General features: G+C 36.7%; 1 protein-coding gene across 2 annotated transcripts in view; it reads left to right on the top strand.

Moving 5' to 3' along the window:
• LOC103130107 (glutamate receptor ionotropic, kainate 5-like) overlaps window positions 1–26,495 on the top strand; it is a 79,219-nt gene that overhangs the window by 6,227 nt on the left and 46,497 nt on the right. For both annotated transcript variants that reach the window (XR_001660187.1, XM_016665667.1), the window contains exons 2-8: window positions 6,986–7,150; window positions 9,460–9,557; window positions 11,838–12,003; window positions 14,769–14,947; window positions 16,927–16,980; window positions 22,379–22,540; window positions 25,968–26,120. Coding sequence is in view for 1 of the 2 variants with exons in the window: in XM_016665667.1 (XP_016521153.1) it covers window positions 6,986–7,150; window positions 9,460–9,557; window positions 11,838–12,003; window positions 14,769–14,947; window positions 16,927–16,980; window positions 22,379–22,540; window positions 25,968–26,120 (977 nt within the window). In the remaining variant the exon portion in view is untranslated. The remainder of the gene's footprint in view (window positions 1–6,985; window positions 7,151–9,459; window positions 9,558–11,837; window positions 12,004–14,768; window positions 14,948–16,926; window positions 16,981–22,378; window positions 22,541–25,967; window positions 26,121–26,495) is intronic.

The following is a 26,495-nucleotide window of genomic DNA, read 5'->3' as shown; positions in this document are numbered from 1 at the left end:
TGAATCTGTCCGGCTAACTGTAGCCTCCAGAGTCCGTACTTCTACTCTCATAACAGGTATTGTCAACAATATGAATCTCAGTAGAAGAATGTGACAATAAAACCTGCTAGTCAATTTTTAGAGAAGGTACACTGCCTCCAGGGGTTAAATAAAATCGGTCTGCAGCACTCCTTTTGCCTTGATAAAAGGAGTTATTTTATCATGTCTCGAGGTAAATTGTGGGTCTGTCACTTTGACTTGATCTAAACAGTCTTGTTTTATAAAAACAACACGAGGCTTCTGTCCCACCAGGGAGGAAGAAGGGAGTGAAGATGTTTTGTCAATGGGATAAGAAGCGAAATTCAAACATTAGTTCATATTGAATTTGGAGGAATCTTGTTTTGCTTCCAGAAGGAAATATATGGAAAATACAATGAGAACTGCTAAATGGGGTAAGTGTTTTCAACACTAGGTGCAACAAACGGGGATATGGAAGCAATAGGGGAATCCTAGTAACTCAAGAAATACTGGCACTGTCCAAAAAAAATACATTCAATTCCAAGAATATAAAAAAAACAAGTTCAATATTTTTACACTCAGTTATGTTTTTCATCTTTTGAGGTCTGAATAGGAGGGGAAAATGCATTGATGTTGGTGGAGCTGGTGCTGTATCCACAAAATGACTGCGATTTATCACACGGGAAATTGCCCATGTCAAAGTAAAGTGTTTTTGGGGAGATGGAAATACCGAATTTATCATTTAGTCTGACCGCTTCAATAACTCTCATCCTTTGGCAAATAAAAGATATTTTTCCAAGTCTGATACTGTATGTGCCATATGTGAACAAAGGGGATTTAATCAGATTTTGTAGCTTTTTGGACATAAGTCTGCCAATCATAGTTTGGACATATTCATCTATCTTGTTACTAAAATGATATATGCATCATCTTGAGTTAAACCAAGATGATATGTTTATCTTCTTGGTGACATTGTCATTGTTACTGCTGGTTGATGTTGCACCTGGTTTCTCATGCTAGCTCTTAGTTGTGTGTCCCCTTTTTTATTGTTTAATTCTGCTGTCTCCTGTATTACATGTGTATATATGTATATATATATATGTACAGTCTGCCTTCTGTCATCTGAAGAACATTTCCAGGATTAAAGGGCCAATGTCCATAGTTTAGCAGAACTCTGGCACATACCAAAAAAGCAAAATCTAGTTCTTCTGAAAACAGATATTAGTCCACTTGCCAGTAAAACTTGATGTAGTTGAGTCATAAAGTGAGGAAGCAAACAGACTAGCTGCAAACCAAAACGATAGATAAACTACCGGGAGGAAGCACCATATTGCAATAACCCGCTCCGGAAAATGCCCAGTAGCTTTCTGTCTTGCCTACTTCTCATTCTGGGCAGCTTTTTGTGATAGAGCCTCAAACTGCATCTGCAGTTGTTAGAACTGCATGTTGCTGTCCAGGCTGTTTGGTTCACTTTCAAAAATGTAGTGTAAAATTGAGTTAAACCAAGTAATGATGTGACATTTTTTTTTGCCACTGCTTGCCCAACTGAAGTACTGCAAGTTCCCCAGACTATCCTGGTGTGAAATCACCTTAAGAAGAAACCGCAAATTTTAAATTGAGCTGAAATAGACACAAATGCATAAAACATTGAGTTGGCCTGTATGATGACACCTTCTTTTTCACGATCTGCTACTTTTTGTGCACCTCGGTCATCTAAGTGTGGACTTATCACAACATACATACAGCACTAGAACCCAAAGCAAACCTTCAACTCTTTAACAACCTAACGAAGGACAGTGACTATTATTCACTATATATATGTCTTTGAATATATATATTCAAAGACATATATTCCTAAGACAGTGAATTCTATATTCACTGTCTGTTTTGTTCAGACAGTGAATATAGAATGACTAAACTATGTAACTTAATATATTATTCAACAGAAACTCTGATTATCAGAAGGTTTAAATCTTTCAGTTTCTTGAACACTTTTCCATAGAAATATGCACTAAAAAGACGAGGCTTAGCTTTACTGATTTGCCTTATTTATAGAAAAAAACAACACTTTTATACACAAAATCTGCTAAATTCTGAAGGCAAATTAAACTTTGTACCTTATTTTGTTTTACTTTCTTCCCATACTTGCACAAGTACAATACCTTAGGCAGAAAAATGTGTCTTCTGAAAAGCATATTCATAAGAATTGAGAAGTCCCTGCACACCTTTCATTATAATGGATGATAATGGTCCAGCACTGCTCTTCTCCCACACTTTTTATTCATGCTTTTTCTGTCTCCCGCTGGTAGCCTGTTAACGAGCACCAGTGAGCTAGAAATAAAGATGGTCTGGCTGTGCTTCTCACATTACTGAAAAACAATGAGGCAGGAGACTGACTGCACTCCAAAACCTTAAGGATAAAGTTCAAGTGCTTGACCTTTCTCTGATTGCTTGTTTTCTGCTTTGTCTGTCTTCCCAGTAGTTCTAACTGGCTGCAGTGTATGCATTTATATTGTAGGAACATGAATCCAGTCACATAGTGATGACTTGCTGGAAAAAGAAAAAGAAGTAATTTTAATAACTCATTGAATTTTAAAGACTTTGAGGTTATCTCTTGAGTTGTTTGAGTGCTGATGTGGATGTGGTCTCAGTGACCGGAGGAAGAACTGGGTACTGTGTAAACAGAGAGAGTGTCTCAACACTGTTGTACTTCTTAAAGGGAATTTTTTTATCTGTTGATTCATCTTCAACCTCTTCTTTTTTTTTTTACTCCCTCTTCCTTTGCTAAGTGTGCGACTTTCTGAGAAAAGTACTGAACTTTTCTATTGAGCTCCTTGTGGGTCCTCTACAAATGTCATCAAGAATATCTTGCAGTCGAAAAGTAAGTCTCAAAACTCTGTTTGAGATTTCTGTAAGAATACCAGTGTGTCTTAAAAAGTTATGCTTGAGATGGCAGGTTAGTGGCAATTATTTACACTTCATTTAAAACATTTAAATCAAGCAGAATCTTTAACAAACACTCACCAGGCATGTTAATATGTCCATCTCGCCAGTTTGCACCACAAATCTGGAACAAATTCTTGGAAAACTGGAAAACAGCCGAAACACTGAGTTCCTTTTAAATCAAGTCTAAAAACCCACCTGTTTGCTTTTGAAACAATATAAATGAAACATTAATCAACAATTTGCTGTGTAACAATTGCAATTACAATGCCAATACAATGTGACCGTGTTCTATATCTTTGTAGTTTTTCTGTGTGTCTGTTTTTATGATATAAAGCACTTTGAACTGCTTTGTTGCTGAAATGTGCAACACAAATAAACTTGATTAATTGATTGATTTGAATTTTCGAACTGCCATCTTTTTTTTGCAGCAATAATTCACTGAGGTGTTGGAAATGTTTCTCAGATTTATGTCCATATTGATATGGCATATTTGTAAGCTGCATAAAAACAATGTGACTTTTTCATCTGTGGGACCAGTTCCTTTGTTTTCCTCATTTTGATCAGAAGGTAGTTCTGTCCATTGCCTGTACTCTGAGGCAGCGTCCCTTTCCACCATGGCAGAAGATCACACATAACTCCAGGTTTAGCTTCTTGCCCTGGATTTGACAGTAAATTTTAGAATTCATTTTAAGATTTTAATCTTCACTTTTAGCGCTTACTTCCTGTATATTCCTGACCTGCTGGAACCTCATTCTTTTTCCCGTGTACTGGTGTCCACTTGTCAGAATTTATTGGTATCCCCATTCACTCCATTTAAAACTCATGGAGACTGTATCTTTCAGGCAGCTGCACCAAGATGGTGTAAGTCACGTCCACTCCTTTTGCTTTACTCACTCTCTCTTTTAAAAAGCAACTGCAGACAGAAACACTTTTAATTAATGAACTTGATGTTTTATTTTGTATCATTGTGTTTTGTCTGTTTTTCAGGCTGTTTTACCCATGAAGCACTTCATAATTTTTATCTGTAAAAGTTGCTGTATAACTGAAATTTACTTACCACTTATTGCTGACTTATCAAAGAACTTCTGAAGATGACAGCCTGGGGAGTTGAAGGAGAGGTTTGCAGTGTAGATGCTGAAGAGGAAAGTTTTGAGTCACTTATTGCATTTTTACACATGGTAGTCAAGTAGACAGCAAATTACGGCACTGAGTCTTGTCAAGTGGTTTTCAGAACTGGCGTTGCCGAGGCTTTGGCTCATGATTTATCATGACCAGGACAAAGCTTTTTCGATGATGGCTCGTATTCTGCCAGAGTTCATTTTCTACGGCTGCAAGAACTAAGCTCGTATATTTTTGTCATTCAAGCACTCACTGGTGGTGTCTTTTTGCTGGTATTTATATTTGAAACTTATAGCTGACACTTGGCAGGAGATCTCTTTGAAAGCTCCTCTTTCTGACAGTTGTGGGTCCTTTTGTTCCTTATAGGTGTGGGTTTCGTTAGGTTCTCAAAAAAACAAAGTGTTAATCAGGAGTTCATACCAAGTCTATTTTCTGTACTCAAGGAATTTTCCCAGGCACACGAGAAAACTCAGCGTGAACCATCTGGCTTTTTTTTAATTCCCCTGAACTGGTAAAAACCCACAACAGTCCTTTAGAGGAAGGACAAGATAAATTGCCTTCTGCTTCACTCCAAGAGTCGTTAATTATTCAAGAAACACAAATCAAATCCAGACCAAATGCCTGAGCTGCAGACTTCCTGCTTGTTATTGAGATACGGCAGCGTAGTCGCTTGACTTTTAGTTGTTTTTCTGGTGCGTCTCTCTTCCAGCTTAATGTCCACTGAATCTGTGAAGTTGCACAGCAAAACAATAATGATAATTTCTAAAAGTATTTTGTTTGAAATTTGTTTTTCTGTTTAAAAATGTCTTAATTGATAGAATCAAGTCATTTGCACAACTTTACACGCTTAAATAAAGTAGGATTTTCCTTTGCATTTTGGGTATGTTGTCTATGTAGTGAAAAAACGGGTCACATTTTTTTGCATTTCCATCTGCTATCCGTGAGTGCTCTCATCCTTTGCATCTGCCCACTCCTGAAACACACACTCACGGGTTCAACATGCAAAGCAGACGAGTCAGTGGGGAGGGTGTAACCAAAATAAACATGGCAGGTGTTACTGTACACAGCCAGCGGGTACTTCTTACTTTACTGTTTCTAGTAGTAGGAAGCTTGACGATGATGAGTGGGTTTTACACGCTGCAGGTTTACATAGGCTCCTACTCTGCTCTGCTATTTGTTCAGACGCACAGAGGAGTATTAATTCTATTTTTGGTTTGGCATCATGCTTCATCTGATGCTGTCTTTTCTCCTAGGATGCAGGAGTGTTTTAACATTATAAATATTTATACCCTGTGAAAGGACACCTTGTTTTTCAGAAGTGTCCACATTGATTGCTCCTTGCAATATTGGACCCCTGAATCTGTACTATATTTAGACCGATTATACATTTTAAATCAAATTCTGATTTCATTCACTACTGGCCAGTTTCCTATGGTAGCAGCCAAGTTGGCTCTTCATTGGGAATATTGGCTTTTGGAGGACTCTAAATAATTGCATCTGTTGCAAAGACCTGTACAGCATAAGATATGCACTGCTTAAGAAGAAATAAGAGTACTTAGGTGAACTAAAATAATAAGTTAGTGATGTCAGGGATATTATCACATACCTATTTGTAGTAGTCATTTCACTAATAGCTGGGTTGACATGAAAAGCTCTCGATTAACCTGTCCATCTAAATTTTAGGTTTCACTTGGAATTAGCTGCGCCTATTGGAGATGTTTGCTCAACCTCAGAGAACGGAGACGATCTCGATGATCTTAGGTTTTTCTTAGTAATAAACTTGTGTCAGTGGTTGCTATATGCCAGCTCTTTGTATTTCTATACTGAAAGTTTTGACTTTGATCATAAAAAACTGTTTTTTGTTGTTGTTTTTTGCATGAACTCTGTCTTAGACCAGAGGAAAGAATCATTCTCATTAGGAGCTACTAGTGGGCTTATAGATACAATCGATTTAAATCTTTAGAGTTCTATGTTTAAGATGTAGATGTTTCTGTTTAGTTTAAGATAAAACTTGTAAAAACACAGAGATCTAACATTAATACGAAGTTAGCTTAGCTTAGTATGAGCAGAGTTCAACTCAGGTCACCCTAAAGAGTTGTGATGACAGACAGTATCTTCCCAGTAAATACTGGTGTTCTTTTAATGTAAGTGTAAAACACTCTTGGTGGCGATCAAATCAGCTGATTGGGATTTTAAGAGATTTACAAGCACTCCTTAATGTTTAAAAAAAACTGTTGATTAAAAATAAAAACGGAGTTTATAGGACACCTATAGGACATCATGTCTATGATCCTCCACACAAACATTTATGATGACGGGTTGACACGACACTGTGAAAAAACAAATGGGATGCGACTTAAGCCCTGGCTCTACCACCAGCTCCAGTTAATCACTGAAATCCCTGCTGGTTCCAAGGCTTGAGTTCTGCTGCAATAAAAAAAATAAGCAATTCTTTCACTTTAATCCTCATATGTACAAGTTTGAGACATGGGGGATTTATTATATTTTAAATATAATATTTGAGGTCTGATGAGTGGTTGAGCATTTCAGCACAGCTAAGTTCAAGTAGATTCTGCTTGAAAGAAATATTATTTTGTGAGATTTTATTAAAGCCCAAGATACATAAGGTAGTACAGAATTGTGTAATTACACATCAAATGTCTGTGCAAAAAGACTTTTCAAAGGTCGCAAGATATTTTAACAAAGATCAAATCCCCCACATCTTCCTGAAGGTGTTAAGTCCAATTAATAATCATAATATGAAACTATATAGACACATTTATTTTGATTAGATTGATTCTGTCACACCCACTGCTCTTGTCAAGCCACACTATTGAGTCCGCCCTTTTTAATTGTGTGCCAAAACTCAGACACCCTGCTAATGAATACACACTGCTCCTTCTGGTCTTCTTTCTTCCTTCAGCGGCCATTTTGGATGACCAGTCTGTGTGTGGTCGTGGTGAGCGTCTGGCTCTGGCTCTGGCCAGGGAGAACATTAACAATCAGATGGAGGATTCAGCCCAGGCCAGGGTGGAGGTGGATGTCTACGAGCTGCAGAAGGATTCCCAGTACGACACCACCGACACCAGTAAGCCCTGTCACTCTCTGATGCAGGTGACATGTTTGTACATGTGAAGCCATTCCTCGAGAGCCATGAGAAAATCAGGTTCCTTTCAGAAGTTTGGCTTACACATTGATCTTTCTAATCTCTTGAAATTGTTATTTTCTATAATAAGGCAGAATTGTGGCATGTCTTAGGTGGATAAAGAGGCCGGAGGTATTTTGTTACTGTAGATAAATATATGATACATAAGGCAAATATATAAAACCGTTTTTGTTTTTGTTTTGTTTTGATTTTTTATCTAACAATTCAGTTAGTTTGGTGAAAAAAAAAAAGATCGATCCGGTGCTGTAAATCGCAGAATACAGAGTCCAGTAATTCTCACCATCTCTTCATAGCTGTGTTTCAGCTGAATACTTCATGTTAAACATGCTTAAGTTTCATCCACGACCGTTTTATGTGACTAAGTTCAATGTAACTGATTTCATTGAGAAAGATTAGTTAAATGAAAGTAATCATCCTTTTGTTTTTGTTTAAAAAGCATACTCCACTCAGAGCAGCTGTTATGTCAGGTTGAAGCTATTTATTGTGAACTGGTGCTATATAAATAAACTGAAGTGAATTTAATTAACTGGCTGTTGTAATATTAGACACTGACAGAGTAATTTGGCTGGAGGTGTAGGAAAAGGGAAAGAAAGCCTCCAGTGAAGTCGGGAAATGTTATGTAAGGCAAAATAGATATTATACGAAACAGATGTTTTCTTTAAACTTTGCTCTGAGGCTTACAAGCTTCCCTCTTTTTTACTGGAACAATGATCATTTAGACGGAAACTTAAATTTTAGGTTCTTCAGACTACGGGACGTGTCTCCAAAAATGACTTTGCACCACATTTTGCATCACTACATGAGACACAGAACAGAATGATAACAGGACATTCCCCAGCCCTTTATACTTGTAATGCTTAACCGGGTTAACTTGGGACCTTTGGTAATTGTTTACAAGTATTGATTAGGTCCACAGTTCTTGGTTGGTTTCTTTTGATTTCCCCTTGATGTAACACCAATGTTTGAAATGTTGCCTTTATTTAACTTTAATGTTTTGAACATACACATAAAAAAGTTATATAAAAAAAAAAAAATTTGAAATATTTTTAAAGACGTAAAAATCATTGAATGGGCAAACTTTTTAATTTGAAAAAAATTAGACCATCCAAATATTTCTTACAAATATTTATAATCCTTATTTAGTAAACAGGAGAATCTTAGCCTAATTTATTTATAGAAATTGCTAAAAATGCTAATGTATTTGTATAGAGTGTATGCAATTATTTTTCAGCTTTATGTGGAACTAGTATTTTTGTTAAGGCTTGCATTTAAATTCATGAATTGGCCCTAAGTATGAATGCTGCATAAAATTACTATAAAAAAAATGTCTGTCTTGGAGAAATTTACCTTCCTCTGAGCTAAATTAGATTTACAAAGTACATTTTTAGTTTAAATCAAATTCACTGTCCATGTTGACTGCGTCCAGGTGGTAATCAGGACATTAAAGAACAAGTCATGGGGACAGAAGGACGCATGGCTCGTGGCGATGTTTCACCATTTCAAGGTGTAGAGCGTTGGTGTGAAGCGAGGTCGTGGCGACCTCAAAGCTTGCAGCATTCTGAATGAGCAGCTGCTGATGATGTTTATTGATTATGAACTGCCAGCGGTATGAGAGGAGACTTCCCAGAGGACAGGCAGTTAGGTTTTCTTTCAGAGTGGAGCACATAGACACACACTGACTGGTCCAAAACGACACAACATGTGCAGGGGAAACCTGGCTAATTAAACCAGAATATTGAAAGTTCTCCAGCTGTCGGTGTTACCTGGGAGCTTGAGTTCATACCTGCAGTAAAGTTGGTACGTTGGTTTAAAAATATAGAACTAAAGCTTGATAAAGAGTAAGATAAACATCACATACCTATGATGCCTCATGCGGCTAATAACTGAGTCCTTTTTAGATTAAATGTCAACATCATTTATTTTTCTGGCTTATGTGCAGCTTTACATTAATATGCAATTTTTATTCTAAGAAAGCAACCGATCTACCAAATAACATTACATGAAAGAAAAGTTAGATTGGGATAATAGACCTAGATTATTTTTGTAGGTTTATTGTGTCAATAATAAGAAGGAAGATGGTAACATTTTACCCACAGTTTATATTTTTTTCTGTATTCACTATAAAATTATAGTTAGAATGGCCATAGCGATGATATTCAAGTTATTCAAGATATTCACGTTAACTTTAATTGAACACTGACCTCTGTTTCTGCATCCTTTGTCCCCATTAGTGTGCCAGATCCTCCCTAAGGGCGTGGTCTCAGTGATCGGCCCTGCCTCCAGTCCCGCCTCAGGGTCCACCATCAGTCACATCTGTGGGGAGAAAGAGGTGAGCCATATCTAGCCTCAAGCCATCTGATTATGTCGGTGTATGAAGCTTCACGGGCCTATCAACTTAGAGCAGAGACTCAATCAATCCAGACAGATTGTTTCTCAATGTCAGTAAGCCGGTTCTATTTTCTTCAGAAAGTGTTTGGAAAACCATCCATAACAAAGAGACCTGCATGTCTTCTGTCCAGTTTCATCCTCTACATGGAAGGTTATGTGTTCGGTAGTTTCAAACTCACTTAACACAGGTTAAAATGAATTAATTAACTCCAACATGAACAGATTCTTGTTCATTTATCATGGTTTGTATAAATTAACACAGCAGTATATTGGTTCTGACATAATTTCTAAATTAGCACAAGGATTATGCTACTGCCTGTTTTCCATTTGATTTTCTCCTGTTGTCTTTGCTCGCATAAAATGTGTTTTATGATAAAACAGCTGCTATCGTTCACATATTTTAATAGTTTCATCAAAAGCAATTAAATTGTGACTGAAAAGCGCTCCATGCTTTAGTGGACCAGCAACGTTTCTGTGGTGACCTTTGACCCTCATTAAGTCAGCGCTGATGGGATTTGGTATTGGTTTTGTTTTGTGGTCTATAAAACTATTATTTTACAATTCAACACACAGAGTAATACCAAATAACATACTTAAATTCAAAATTACTTGGATAAAAGCATTTTTTTCTTGCACATGTGTTGATAATGAAATCAGAATACACTCAAGTCATCTGCATGTGATTTTGGTCATATAGGAGTTAACCAACTATGGCATTCTTCCCCAACAAAATATTGATTCTTTCTAAACAAACTAGCAGATAAACTCTCCAGTCACATGAATGAAACACATCTCTGGTAAATTTACTGCTTGATTCTTGAAGAAGAGTTCAAAGCCAGACGTTTTCTGCTTGCATGTTTCTTCTGACTGTAAGTAATATAAACATCTCAAAGTTCTAACTAGAATCTCACAGAGGAAGTTCGAGGAAAGCTCAAATATTAGGGTAATGGCAAGGAGGCCCTCCAATCTTGAATATCATCACCAAAGATAAACTATAAAAAAATAAGGAAACATGCAGCAGCTGGAAAAGCTTCATCACTGCAATCCCAATCAGATCAAAACTTTTTGGTTTGTAGCAATTTAAAAGTAAAATTTCCAGGAGTCTTAATTACTTTGGTCACACGGTAAGTGGATAAGTGCACAATTTGTCCTGATTTCTAACAGCCCATTTGGCTCTTTATAAAAACCAACATTAGATTTTCAGCAAACTTTATAATTACCCTCATCTAGTGTGTTTTTAATAACAATAATAAACAGATGAATTCATGTTCACAGTGAATCCACATCGCCACAATCTCACTCTTTATTTCCAGCCTGTAGCCATCGTCTTATCCTGAACCCTGTACCTGACATGTCTCGTACTTCTGGGTTCTAAGTTTCTTCTGTACATTATGTTTTACCGATCAGAGCAAAGCCCTGTTGAGTTAATTACAGCTTAGCTTTTAAATTGCTGTGGGTGTTAGTCAAGGCTAAAGCTCAGACATTTCTCCTGTCACTACATTCATCATTCATTACTGTAGTGAATCGTTTTTTCATCTCTCATTAATTTCTCAGTTTAATACAAACCTTCAGGTCACATCAGCCATGCTCTGGTATTTATACTATAAGATATGTAATTTAAAATGTTCGTCTATGAAGAAATGATCTTACCTGTAGTCTTTGAGTTTTCTTTTTCTTGGTTCTGCCTTTTTGAGGACACACGCTACTTACAAATTTCCTTCTGAGATGGATATTCTTTATTTGGAACAAATGTCTATGAAGTAATAAAAAACAAGAATACATGTCCACACGTACCTACACCTCCAGATAAACACAGACAAGAAAACAAAAATGATGTTTTGCAACATAATTTTCAAAGACATTTTAACTGCTTCTTTGAAAAGAAGTGAGAAGAAGTTTCTGTTTTTGTCTCTTCTTCTTTTCAAAACCAAAATAGCAGGAAAAATAAATATGTTCTGCAGCACTTTTCAATGTTTTATTTACTTTTTAAAGCCTAGGCTTTGGTGTTCAGATTTCCTTTCTGACAGTGGATTAAGACAGAATTGCCTGTAAGTGATGACATATGATTTTGGTTGCTGTGACCTTCATTTCACTTCTTCTCGCTTTTGCTTTCCTCCCTTCTATGTATTTCCTTCCTCATGCACAGTGTTTAGGTCTTCAGCTTGTTGCACAGCTTCTCTGTACTTCTCTCTTTGCTTTGTCTTCATCTGTCTGGATTCAGATTCCTCATGTGAAGATCGGCCCTGAAGAAACCCCAAAACTGCCATACCTGCGCTTCGCCTCGGTGACTCTCTACCCGAGTAACGAAGACCTCAGCCTGGCCATCGGATCCATCCTGCAGTCCTTTGGCTACCCAACAGCTAGCCTCATTTGTGCTAAAGCAGAGTGTGAGTTCATTAGCAATACCCTTTCGTTTGTTTCTTATAATCCAGTCTCATTTAATTTATGACTAAAAACAACTCATTTAAGGCAACTGTGGATTTTCTGGTAATTGCATAAGTTGAATTTGAGTTTCTGGATTGTTCCTCTTATTCCTATCTCTGCTTTTCTTTCTGTCTGTTTTCTGCCACTGTGCTGGATTTAGGTGCTTGTGCTGAGCAAGTGCTTTGCATCCATCAAGGTTTTTGGTTTTCAAAGCAGTTGCTATTTCAAACTCTTTAGAGTTCACTGATGTGTCCAGACGATACGTTTATTGTGAGCTTAGGGTTTGCCAAATCCGGTCCTACCTGCTGAGGCGATGAATCTGAAAGACCTTTGGAGATTTACTGTCCTGTCTGGCAGCTGGAATGTGTCCAGAAGGTTCTTCAAATCCTTACAGTCAGAGCTGATGTGAACTTGATTTGTTGCAGCACATCCTCCAGCATGATGTGGCCACTTCATGATTTGGCTCAGCTTGGACCAAAGTTGTCTTCTGACTCAGAGCAATGAGGGATTATGGAAGAAAAATTTGGACTTCGGAATTATTTACCAAAAAGTGACATACACTGGTATACTTTTTATACTTGCTTTTACTTTTTTATATCTAATTTCCTGTGTAAATGTGTTCCTACCAATGTCTCTTCAAATATCTTTAAACAACTTTAAAACAACAAAAAAACAATCATGTTAATTATTTACTAGTAAAACAGCAAATACTCACAGACATAAAGAAGGAACAAAATTTTAAAACTGTTTTGAAAGCTAGTCCATGTCTGATTTCTAAGTCTAATGACAATGGTTGCCATATGTTATAATAACGCGAAGCTTCCTAACGTTTTCATAATTGACTGCCAATTTAGAGGGCCAGCTGTTTTAATGCTTCAGAGTCGTTTAAAGGAAAAAAGCATTTCATAGAACTGATGGAAACATCTGTCACTGAAGAGCCAAACAATGATTCCCAGAGTCAAAATCCATTAGATTCCTGGATTTTTTTAAAATTGTTTTTGCAATCAGAGTTATCATGCAATTCTTTAAGTTCAGGATTCACTTGTTTTTACTGATTATGACTATTTAAAGTTGGACAATTCTTGTCTTTAATGAATGAAAAAAAAAATTATATATATATATATATATATATATATATATATATATATATATATATAATCTTACACTTTCTGTCGCTGTTTAGTCAAAACAAAAAAAATTTTAAATCAGGCTCTCGAACCATTTAGAACAACTTTTCCAACTTTTTAGCCATATTGTCGTCTTCTTTATGTCTGACATCATTGCTTGGTGTAATAAGCTTTTATTTTAGTAATTTGTCGTTCTTTCTGCGCTCTTGGAATTTAGTCACTATCAGTTCCCGTCTTTCAACATTTTGCCCTTTTTATTTTCTAGGGCACAACCAGTCCATAAAGGCACCTCATCCATTTTGTTAAAAAAATTGTGATGGTCATCAGGCCTATTTGTCATTTCACACCATGTGCATATAGAGCCTCTTCAGTTACCATAGGCAACGTCTGTCATGGGACGATTTTTACCTACCATGCATCAATTCACCGCTGCCTTGGGGACACTTTGTGCTAGATTTAAAAACCCTTAATATCAAATCATTTCCTGCAGTACACAGTAAGAACATTGTCTTATGTGTCTCAGATAAATAACACCTACAGGAGATACTATATTATTATAATTATTTTGATTATAATCACAGTTAGTGGTAATAAGGTGCAAAATAAAGAAATGTTGGAGTGAAGGTAGAAATGTGTTGGTAGAAAATGGGTGTCCAAATAGGTGAAGGAGGGAAATGACCTGCTTGTTAGAGAATTTCCTGTGTATTCATGCTGATAATTGAGTGTTAATCTTTTATTTACGCCTCTCTCAGGATTGTTGGGGTGGCGTTTTTAAGTCCACAGGCTTGGTGAAAGTTAACTGAAGTTAGAAAGAGACATTTTCTGGAGAATGTCCTTATATTTTAATATGTTTGTAGGTAGCAGTCAATACTTCCAACAGTTTAAAGAACCCACACAACATAAAACAAAAAAGTTCTGTCTTCAGCTAAGCAGGCAGAACATGAACAGGATTAAAAAGGTTTCATAATTTCCGTTGCTCTTTAATCAGCTGAGATGTGTGTGAAAATTGTTTTTGTATTTCTCTGTATTCCTTATTAAAGCTTCATTTAAGAATACGTTTTAATTTATAATAAATTACAGAGTTACCAGTTGTAAAAATATTCTTTATTTTTTAGATTGTTTGAAATGTGAAGGTGTCTAAAAAGTAAAAGCTTTTACATCTGTTAGGACACCTGGGACAACATTCACTCTCTGAGGAAAGAAATTAATGGCCTTTCTACATAATCACCTTTATCCCAGTCTGTTTATTGCCTCTTTTAGGGCAATGAAGCAGCAACAGTTATTTGTCACTCTAATGATTCTGAATCCCATCAATTGCAGTTTTATTTTTTCTCTTCTTCAAATCAAAGTAATAATATAACAAGCAAACAAGCTTATTACTCAATCGAACACGGTTTATGTACGTAATGTCTCTTCTGACCCATACTTTTTCAGCTTCACAATGTCTGACACCTATAGCCTTGTTTGTTGAATCAACTAATTGCTGAGTTACTTTACCAATAAAGAGAGATTCTTCTAAAAGCCATGTTTAGGAGCAGTTATCATATTTGTACCTCATTCTTAAAGACTTTTGCTTCTCTCTTTTGTTTCTTGTTCTGCAGGCCTGCTCCGATTGGAGGAGCTTGTTCGCCACTTCCTTATCTCCAGGGAGACGCTGTCGGTGCGAATGCTGGATGAAAGTCTGGATCCCACCCCTTTGCTGAAGGAGATCCGTGACGACAAAGTGGCTACCATCATCATCGATGCTAATGCCTCCATCTCTTATCATATTCTCAGAAAGGTGAGCCTGTGCACTGCATGTCATGGACATCAGCAAAATATGTAAATATTTATTTTTAAGGTAATTCTGACGGCATCTGCGCAACATGATTTGAGTATATTGTGACAACTTATACAGAATTAAAAATATTTTTTCAAGCATGTACTAAAAAAGCACTTCTTTGTCAAACATAATTAACAATCAAAATATCCAAAGCACATAAGTTGTGGCTCATATCAAATCAGTCTCATGGCAACTCTATTAATAAACAAAGACGAGTTATTATTCTAGTGTTGTTAGAAAATTAGAAAACTTTTAGCTCACATTTAGACTTACCAGAAAGAGAACTAATTAAAGTTGCATTAAAGTAAAATTGATTATTTTCTGTCAGTTGCTCTAAAATCTAAGTTGTGACTGTTTTAGTTTTACAATGGACCAAATCAGCAGAGCTGGACTCACTCACATCTACAGACACAATATTTGAACTAGTTTGGTTGTTGATCTTGGTAATTCTTCCATCTAAACAACCAGAGGCAACCAGAAAAAAGCCATATTTAAAGAAGAGTTGGCAAGATGACTTGTGAAACACTATTACACCAGAATCCCACACACTAACCTTGACATCTGCACAGTTAGGAAATAATAATGCCCACCCTGTCACTGTTGGTAGCTTTATAATGGGAAACACTGTACTCAAAAAACTGTCGGCTCCAATGTGCTCAAATGTTCTCAGACTGCGTTTCTTACTTTATGACTCACTATAATATAATATATCATTTTTAGAATCTGACTAAAAGGCAGAAGACAACAACGAAGAAATCAAAATCTGATTTGCGTCATTTGGTTTGCTGCTGTGATTACAAACTGCTCTTCTGAGACCGTAAAAGGCCTATAGCATTATGTGAAACATCTCCTCTTCTTGTTCAATTTAAGTGTTTTATTGTTTACTGAGATGATTAAACTCTTAGGGGGTTTTTTTTTCCTGCAAAACCAGTTGATGGAGTCCACGATCGATCTTGTTCTTTGTACCTGAAAAGTATCCAAAGCAGGAGAATTATTTCTTCTTCTAATCAAATAAATACAAATATGGAAGCCAAACCATTTAATGTGTAACATTTCCACAGATAATTTGCATGTAAATATTCATAAATTTAAATCAAATACATGAACAAATGTCTGCATCTCATACCTTCGTAAGCGGCCCTGAGAAATCTTTGCTCTCATGACTGGAGCGCTGAGGTGAAGGAGAGAAGAGGAACTGCAGAGAGGCAGGGAAACTTTAGAAATCAATTACCTCTTTTTTTGAATGTAAATGTTATTTTGTAATTCAAAATAAATACAAATTAATACAGCCTAATGCTGTCCTTCAGTCAATGCTTTTTGCCTCATGAATCATTTAAGGGGAAGCCTTTTTAATGAATATTTCATGAGGTCAGGACCTGGAGTTCTCTGTTAATTCAAATGATAAAAATAAAACATTTTCTCCATCTTTTTGATTAACAGCTGTTTGTGTTTGGGTCTAAAGAGAGGATAACATTTATGTTAAAGCAAAAATAGGTTGTTCATTGCTCCCATCTGCTGGTCCTAGTGGATTTGTCTAGAAATAAGTAGTGAAATCCACGTTGTGAAATCTGTGCTGAAATCATTCAATAACAGGCGTAAAACAGTAGCAAAATAAACAGAAGATGGGTCTGCATTGTCAGTCGTGTCCTCAGTCTATTGCCTGATTTAGGTTAAATCAAAGTGTCTTCTTGGTTTTATTTTACTCAACCAAAAATTTCACACTAAACTCGTTTAGCTTCCTTCTTTTCAACCTTTTCTTTGCTTCTAATGTGGCGTCCTTGTTGTTTGTTTTCCTTTTAAATAATAAATAAATCTGGTAGAGACTTTAAATAATGGATAAATGAGACTTCCTGATGAAAAAACTGTTGTGGTTTTTTCTTTGTTTAGGATTGAGGTTTCCTTCTTCACCTTTCTCCTTTCATCTTTGTGCGTTGCAGGCTAACGAGCTGGGGATGATGTCAGCCTTCTACAAGTACATCCTCACCACCATGGTAAGAGCCTTTTGCCTTGTAGAGTTGTTGATCCGAAATCATTCAAGAGGAATTTCCAATTGGTTATTTATCTTCATCTAACATATCTACATCCTGCTACTCCTTACACACTCTGGCCATATATCAGTAGTATTTTTTTTTCCCTTATACCTGTTTCTTTTGCCTTGTAATTACCTTTTTTTATTTTTTTATATTCCTGCTTGCCCAATTCTTGTAAACCTTTATCTCAGTGTTTTTCTCTGTATCGCTTTTCTTTTCCTTTTTAATCACTTTTTGTTGGAAAAACAATGGACAAAACTTGGAATTTGGAAATAGGAAAGATACAGATAATCCCTGACCTGAGTATACATCCATCAGTTTATCCCTGCAGGGTTATCGTAATTAATGGTTGCACTGACTTGTTTTTGACCGTGGAAGAGGAAAAAGTTTGATTGAGGTTGATGCAATGATTAGATCTAAGTTTCACTGTAACACACACATCGATTCACTTTCAGCCACTTTTGTTTATGTCAGTATTGCCAATTTCTCTGTGAGGAAAGAATTGGTCGTCCTGAAAGTTGCTAAATGACATCATTACCTAACGTTCATATTTGATGAGGTGAATGCAATATTGATGCGTGCTGAAGGAATAACATTGTTGGACAGAAAGTGAGTAAAATAACATCTTGAAAATGAACCCAATTCTTGTTTTTTTTTAATGCCACCGTTCAGATCCTCCTTTTTTAATCTGGCCTCAGGACAGAAAGAGACTTCACAGACGCAGAGTTGCACATGTGTATATGTTTCATTTAATATATTGATTCACCGTCTATCAACTCATAAACTCACCCAGTCAGCTATTTAATAATCAGCTTCAAATTTCCTTATGGTTCACATAGGAGGGCGTAATGTTTAAAAGGTAAACATTTTTAACCAAAGCAGTTTTTGTTTTGTTTTATCTATTTTACACACTGTACATTATGAGTAGAGAAATCTGTGAACTCCTACCTCCTGGACCACTGCCACCCTGATTGCCCCGAAGTCTTTAGACATTCAATCTCTGTACTTCTGTTTTATCCTCTGTGAAGAACGTTTTCTTCCATCTGACCTGCTGGGTATGAAAAGTGCTCCATAAATATTTTTTTATTGATTTATCTAGTTTTATTTTCATTTTCTCGTCGCACCTTCACTTCTTCTGTCTTTTTCTACGTGTCTTCTAACCTTGAAAAATTGTGCTCCGTTCTTGTATTTTTTTGCTTCTTCTGAATCACCGTACATTTTATTGGACTCCTTACTTTTACTATCATTTGCTTTGTACTTTCCCCCCTTGGCTTCAAACTTTCCTGTTAATTTATTTTACCAAATTTCTTTTCTGTCTCAATATCCCTACAGCATTTTTTTTTTTCCAGATACTACCGTTAGCAAAATATCTGGTGTTTTCCTGTGTAAGCAGCCTTTTCACACCTCCAGGATATTTTTTTATGTTACATCCTTAAGCGAAGCTTTCCTGTTCTCTCCCTCTCTCCATCTCTCCCTGCTCATCAGAGATGCATGCTGCTCCTTCCACTGTTTGTCATCATTATAATTCCCCTGTTTGGTGTCGTGCCCTTGTACAAAGAACCTGCATGGATAATAACGTTTCTCGATCTCTGCCTTGACTCTAAACACTGCATGACATGAGACTTTAACGGGGCCGTTCACACAGCACTAACAAACCAAGGGCAAATTTGTCATTCCCCCCCAATCTCAGCACTGCCTCCTCTTTCTTGCATTTTCATTCACCTGCAGCGGTGTCAGTGACCTACCTTTAACTTTGCACTGAACATGCTCTGCAGACTGTAAAAATGCTGGTGAAGAAAAGTGCGATTTCAATATTAACCCTAATGTTCTTGGAGCATACGCAACACAAAAGGGAGTCAATCATTAGGCATGATGATTCTGCTCCGATTTCTAGTCTGTGGGAATCATTATTGTTGCTTAATCTGTCTTTTTTATTGCCAACTACATACTGGTTCATTTTAAACTGCTTAAAGTTAACAAACTCATTACAGTTAATAATTTGGTTTGAGATTCATTTATTTTTATTTGTCTGTTTGCGGTTGCATGCAGTTTTTAGAACTGCAGAGTCTTTCTGTGTGAATCTTGTACGTTCTTCCCATGTAGGCCCAGGTCCTCTCTAGTTACTTCTGACTGTCCAAAACATATGTGTTAGATTAAATCACCATTTAAATTGTCCTTAGTGTTGATGCGTGCATGCGTGGGTGGACTAACAACCTGGGGTTTACTCAGTTTAAGGATTTAGACATAAAATGTACACCAGCTGTCGACAACAACTCCACTATTGCACACATAAAAAGCAAATTACTCCCCTCATGAAGGTATGCATAAACAAAAAAAAAGAAGTATCTATGAAAGCCACAGAAAGCAGAGAACCCAGGTAAAAACTGAGTCATTCCTGCAGCAATGTGTAAATCAATATTAGCTGGTTTGATAATAACTGATGGATCTCATTAACAAAACAATGAGACCTTCACAAAAGTCTTCCTATTGCAAACCACTAATAGTAATGGCTACAGTTTTTTTTTCTAAACTTAGGACTGGATTGGAGTCAACTTTCAGCGTCCTCATCGAGCCATAAGTTCATGGAATCTCTCACAGAGGAGAGGAAACAATAACCCAAGAAAAACTAATAACGCAAAGATTCGATCTTTAAAAGATTTAAGGCTGTAATTTGTTTTAAGACATTTGTCAAATTCACATCTAAATAATTCTTAGTGCAGTGGATTTCCTGAAGTTCTCATTACCAAAAATAGCTTTCACACATAGTAATGAGTTTCTGTAAGTCTGTTCAATGTTTGACTCCCTGTAAACATAACTTTGTTTATGAACTAGTGTACTTTGCTTTCTTTGTATGTCTGGATGAGGTGGATTGTTGTCAATGGCAACACTGACAATATCTAAAGAAAACAGTTGTATGTTCAATACTCACTTTACCGATAGTCTTTTAAGATAACATCAAAATGTTACTCTTCTCATTCAAGTGCCACCTGTTGATTCCTCAGTTAGTGTTTATGAGTTGAGAGGTCAGCAGGTATTTGGGTGTTTGACTGAAAATAATTGTGAAATGATGTTTTAAGCATGTATGAGATTCAAACCATGACCAGCTGTTGGTAAAGGCCTCTACCATGCGGGGAATCAGTTGGTATTAGTTATTATTGCTACAATGCAGTGTCTGAAAATGCTTCCAATACTTGAAAATGGAATTGTAAAAGCAGCTCCACTAACCACTGGCATGGTTACAGATGAACTTCTCACACAGCAGCTAGTGACTCTTCATCTTAGAAAAAAACTTACTACTTAAATGCATTAACATAAATGCATAGAGGAACTTAAAAGTGTGCATGTCAAAGTAAAATAATCAGAAAGTTATTACCTTTATTAATTTACCCATCAAACTCCTAAGGACTTGTGAAGGTCATTGCCTCTTGAGCATTACTCTCTGCTTTTAAGAGCTCACATGTTTAAACAGTTGAACTCATTAGTTACCAGCATGGACTAGCCTAAAGACCAGCTTCTTTTTAAATGAACATCTAGCGTGAAGCATGCTGCAGTCAATGCATCACTGGTGTCCTTCTGGAATGCTGTCGCAGTGCTTTCTCCCTCAGCAGCGTTGGCCTGGTCCCTGCAACCCGGCCAGCCAACTGCTCTTTGTCAGAGCTGGCAGGGCGACAGTCTGACAGCCGGCCTGGCTGCTGCTGAAATTGATTTGGCATCCGGCAAGAGCATCGGCAACAATGACAGCAACAGTTTCTCAGCCGCAAGAAACAATGGAAATACAACAGATAAGAAAAAGACAGAGATGTTTTAGTGAATAAATGTAAAATATATATATATATATTTGTACTGATCAGCAAAGAAAGCTTCAAAATCTATTCATCTCCATAATAAATTAATTAATAAATTGAAGTGTTTTATATCTTTTATAGACTTTTTTTTTTCTAATTAGACATTTATGTCAAAACAATCCAGAGTGGAGACACAGCCAGTGACAGTCTAGCTGTTAGCTCATGCTAACAACTGCTGACCAGATGTTTGCACATTTATCCAAATTTAGCCAAAAAAGAAGAGCTGTGAGTTTCATACGGGTGATTTGCACACCCAAAAATCAAATGCCTGAACAGCGGCGACATAGTTCAAATCGTATATTCACATAAATGAGATATGAATCAAGCCAGATTGTAAAATAATCATTTTCAAAAGTTAAAGTTGCACAGATCTCTCAGTATTCATCAGTATAGTTGCTTATCTAGAGTTAAACTGTTACGGACGGCTTGATCTGAGATCTTAAGCATCTGTATGCAGATTTATATTTGCTTTATAAAAAAATGTAAAAGTATGATTAAAGTCTTCATATAAACAAACATTTGGGAAAAGTACCCCACCCTTATAGAATCACAGTTAATTTTAGATCATCCACTTGTGTACGTCTATTTGTATAATTCTTTTGAAAGAAGTATAAAAGCATGGCAGAATTATCAATAAATGTGCGAACTAACAGCAAGATGCAGCATCACCCGCTGAGTTAAAGTGATCCGAATCAGCGGCGTACCATCTAATGGCAGGCACACGTTGCCGTAGAATCAGCATATGCCACCAAACCAGAAGTGACATATGCTGACATGCCATCTGCTGCTTTTAGATTTGGCACAATTTGAGGCTTAGCAATGCCAAAGTAATTTAATTAGAGTAGTTTAGAAATGCCTATGTTTTAATTATGTTAGAGAATCGCTGTTGATTGTTGTTTTCTGGGCAAGAAATGAAATGAATAAGTTGAAAGTGTTATTTTTTTCCCCTTATTTGGTCTAACTTAAAAAAAAAAATGAAACAGCAGGGTTAGTTTATTTCAGTGTAATACAATTGTGTTGACAGCTGGTGTCACCTGATGTTGTCATCAGGTGACAAATCAGCAGGAGAAGTGTTTGGTTCGCTCACCCACATTCTCTGCTCCCTACAACTCTGGCTAAATATTTCAGTGTCAGCATGTGTTGCGTAACACAAACCCTTTGAGGGCAAAACAAACATTTTGATTCTGGTTTGTTTCAGCAGCAGAGCTCAGCGTGACATCAACTTGTCTTCAAGGACTATTTGAATTTCTTTGAAATTTCCCAGCTTTTGATGTCCATCTCTATTTTACTTTTACATTATGAGCCAACTCTGAGTTTTAAAGTCGACTAGCCTGAAGAAAATCCAATCCTGGTCTTTCATTGATTTCCATATTTTTTTTTATTTTCTCATGTCTTGATCTGAAAATGATTTTAAGTTTAATATGTTCTGCTATCTGGAATGCTCAATGCCAATTTTAAATAAATTGCTGACAAAAAGTTTTACTTTCTTCCTTTCTTTGTCATCTGGCCTTAAGGATTTCCCTCTGCTCCAGCTAGATGATGTGGTGGGTGACCAGTCCAACATCGTTGGTTTCTCCATGTTGAACATCTCCCATCCTTTCTACCTGGATTTCATCAGGAGCCTGAACTTGTCGTGGAAAGAAGGGTGCAACATCAACCCGTACCCAGGACCTGCGGTGAGAGAAATTCACAGAAAACGTCTTCACCCTCCAGCTGTATGCAGACCAAAGATCAACATGGTAGCACTTAATCTGAGCAAAGACTGATCAAGCTGGAGCAATTGAAATAGTCCCAAATGGTCTTTACTTCAATGCAAGTACAATTATATATTGGAGAATTTCACTTTGCAGTTATTCAACATAGATAAATTCTAAAAATAAGCTTTTTTATTTTTCTTATTGCAGCAACCTGATTCTGATCTGAGCTCTCACAACAAACCATGTTTGTGCTCTATTTCCCTTTTTTCTGAAACATTAACAACCTTACAGGAACAACAATATAAAGTAGAAAGTTATAAGGCTTTAAATTAAAATATGCCTCATCTATATAGAAACTCTGTCATCATTATAACTGTGCTGTACTTCTGGATGTTTTATTCTTATGTTTGTGCACGTCAGTCTTTTTGTTTATGTTGACTGTTAAAAAATATGGAAATAATGAGACAAAGCACATACTGTAGTAAGACCATCTTCTAAAAAAGTCAAAATAATTAAGAGGAACGTTTGTCTCATATACCGATTTGTGTGGCATATTTGTGTCTTCTGTTTCATCGTCCAGTCTGTCTTGTCCTACGAATCTCACACACAATGCTTATGTTAAAATAAGCAACACACTGAAGTCTGCCTGGATGCTAATTAGGAATGTTTATACCATGTTGACAAGCAGAAAGGGCATGTTCGAAAAGTTTGAGACTGATATATGAGGAGGAAGCTCACTGCAAAGTGGCACATGTGAGCCTGTAGAAACAGCTGTGGTTCCAGACAAAAACCCGTGAGAGCTGCCAATTATTTTTTCTCACGTTCTCTTTTTCCCTTATCTATCTGTCTCTCATTTCAAACCATTCTTAGCTGATGTCATTAAGCTCTGAATCTATTACCTTGCCAAAAACCTCTATCTGCAAGCATCTGTCTTTTTTTATCAAGCTTTCACAGATTGTACAGCTCTGCCTCTCTGCAATTTATCTGATTCTCTAAGAGTGTCAGTCTGAAAGACAACTGACCAAACAGACTCCGATAGAATCATTCAGCCCCATGAGTTGAATGCAACTGATAGCAGGTGTGCTTAACTTTTTTCTTATTTTCTGCACAAATTCAGCCAAAGCTTCACAACCGTGACATTGCCACTAATCATTTATATACAATTCAACAAATGAGAAACAGATCTAAACACTACAGCCAGCAGTTTCTTCCTGTTTTAAACTGAAGTAGTTATTTGTGCTCTAAAATGACTGAGTAAACAGCTTTACAATTATAACCAATCAACATGTATGTTATTGCTATACCTTAAACCAAATGCAAGAAAGACAACAAAGTTGCATCCATTTTTGTCCAATCTCATTACCATCCTTTTTACCTTCTTTTCTCCCTCACTCGTCTGCTTTCCTTTTGTGTTTGAAGTTTTTCTCGTCTCTGTGCTAAAGCGTCTTTGCTATTTCGACTGTGATTTTTGTAGCTGCCAATAAATAGATTTTCTTTGTTTTGTTTTGAAGCCCACCTCGAACAACGTCTGAGCTATTTTCTGAATGCTCCTCTCTTTGTTGCCACTTCTTTATGTTGTTCTATGGTAAAACGCTTGTTGACTTCAGTATTGCTTTCTGACTGACAGTCTGATTTTTTTTCACACACCTCAAACGTCTGGAGCCTGCCCGTCTTTGCTGTTTGCTGTAAAAGAAGAGAAACTAAATATTGATCAAGTCGATATTTTTCTTCCTCAACAATATCCCGACTAGTTGCTTGCATCACCCAGAAGTAATTTCAATCTGTTCAGACTGCCTCAGAACCTCAAAGGTTTTGGGAGCCGCATCTATGAACTTTGATCTTCAGCTCTTTATATTAATCATATATTAATAACTTATATACTATAAGTTATTATATAGTATATTCCGAATACTGACAGATTCCAACTGGGGTTTTTCTCCAAGCCTCTTTTTCCTTTTTTGCCTGTCATTCCACTTCATTTTATATTGCCTAATTTATGGAGTGGTTTTTCTGTCTCTCCATCTTATCTGACCCTCAAAAGGGTTCAACATACTTTTGCTTTTTCCATGAATGCAGCCTGCCTGCACACATCTGTATTTTTCCAATGATGCCTAAGTTAAAAATACAAAATGTAGCATTCCATTAAGAAAAATGCATGTCTTGCTACAGCCTCAGTGGAGGGAGGTTGATGAGCTACTTTGTCATCTGCATGACAAAAATGCACACAGACAGCGTGGTGACTTTGCCCTGTAAGTGTGCACAATCAGTACAGCCACAAAACATGTGGGCTTCCTGCGCAGACCCCACTGAACCAGGATAGATGACGGATTGTACATCACACAGGTTATCCGGTTGAGTGGATGATTAGGCAGAATGTAATCAGGTATGAATGCACCATAAAGTGACTTTAAAGTAATTGCTTTCTGCATCGTGATATGTTTTTTTTTTTTCACCCAATGAAGAATTTTCAGTCTCAAGTTTTTCTTCATGCAAGTGATGTGGCATCATTTACCATCTTTTGGGAGGAAAATAAAATATTGTGTCACAATGTGATAGTACCACTGAACTTCTATTGAGTGTGGCTGGGATTATTTTCACACTTGAAAGTCTTTCTCTCCATTACTACTTTCATGAAAGCGTAGGGAAAGCTACATTTACTTGTATTTATTTGGAGCACTTACTTAATGCACACAGTGCAGTAAAGTAGCTTATTGGAAACTGGTTTGTTTATTTATCTCCAAATATAGTGAAAAGATTTACAGCTAAATAAAACAGCAAGGAATTTTGCAATATATATTTTTCTCAATGCTTTTATCATCATCACAATAAATACAATGGAGCACTGGGCGAAAGTCTCTGGTCCACTTCCCTCCTTCTTATTTTGAAGACTTTAAAACCTTAACTGGAAGTTTTTGGTTGCGCAGTTAAACAAAATGTTGTTGATGTTAAGCAATTGTATTGTCTTTTGAAGGATTCTATGAAACTGTGTGTATGTATATTGTGTGCTGCAGCAACTTTACAACATTCTGCATGAACTTCTTACTGATAACTTGTATGTATTTGTATCTATTTGTCTCATCAAAGCTCTGCTGACAGTATAACTGGGATATTCTACATTCTTTTCGTCTTCAGATGTATTCATGCACAGTCAACAGAGATGCAACAATCATTTGTTTTAATTTATATCAGCCAATGTGCTTTTCATACACTTTTCAACAAATTAACAAACCCTTAGAATTAAATTTAACCATTTGTACAATTCATTATGGTTTTGTAACCTTGAATACTTCCTGCAGAATTCAGTTATTAAAATGATGGTTGTGTTGTGACTGCAACCTCATAGCACCTTCTTGAGCAAAAGAGATGGAAGGGAAAATGCTTACTTATTAATTTATTTCATACCTAGCTGTCATCCGCCCTGATGTTTGATGCTGTTCACGTGGTGGTGAGCGCGGTGCGGGAGCTGAACCGCAGTCAGGAGATTGGCGTGAAGCCACTGAGCTGCACCTCCCCCCTCATCTGGCAACATGGGACCAGCCTCATGAACTACCTACGCATGGTAAACACACACACACACATTTACTTCACATACCCACAGTTCATTTGCACGAGCCGAGGAAACGGAGAACTTCAGCAACCACGTGCATCTGTCAGAAAAAAACAAACTAAAATAAAATACTGTAAACAAAAACTGTAAAATAAATCTGGAAATGTAAATAAAGCTGAACGCAGAACAATAAGAATCATTTCTAGGGATTTTTTTTTAATTTAAATTATTTTATGAATAGATGCAATGCCTTACAAAAGGATTCACATGCCTTGAAGTTTTCACATTTTGTCCAATGAGAGCTGGTTAGTTGGTTGAACAGTTTCTATCGGACTTATATTTAAATGAGATAATTTATCAGCAGTGATGTAGCATTGCTTTCTAATG

This window comes from Poecilia formosa, unplaced genomic scaffold (genome assembly GCF_000485575.1).
Source record: "Poecilia formosa unplaced genomic scaffold, Poecilia_formosa-5.1.2 Scaffold607, whole genome shotgun sequence".
In the NCBI taxonomy this organism is placed as follows: Eukaryota; Metazoa; Chordata; class Actinopteri; order Cyprinodontiformes; family Poeciliidae; genus Poecilia; species Poecilia formosa.
The sequence above is the reverse complement of the archived record's forward strand: the minus strand, read 5'-3'. Positions and strand labels throughout refer to the sequence as shown.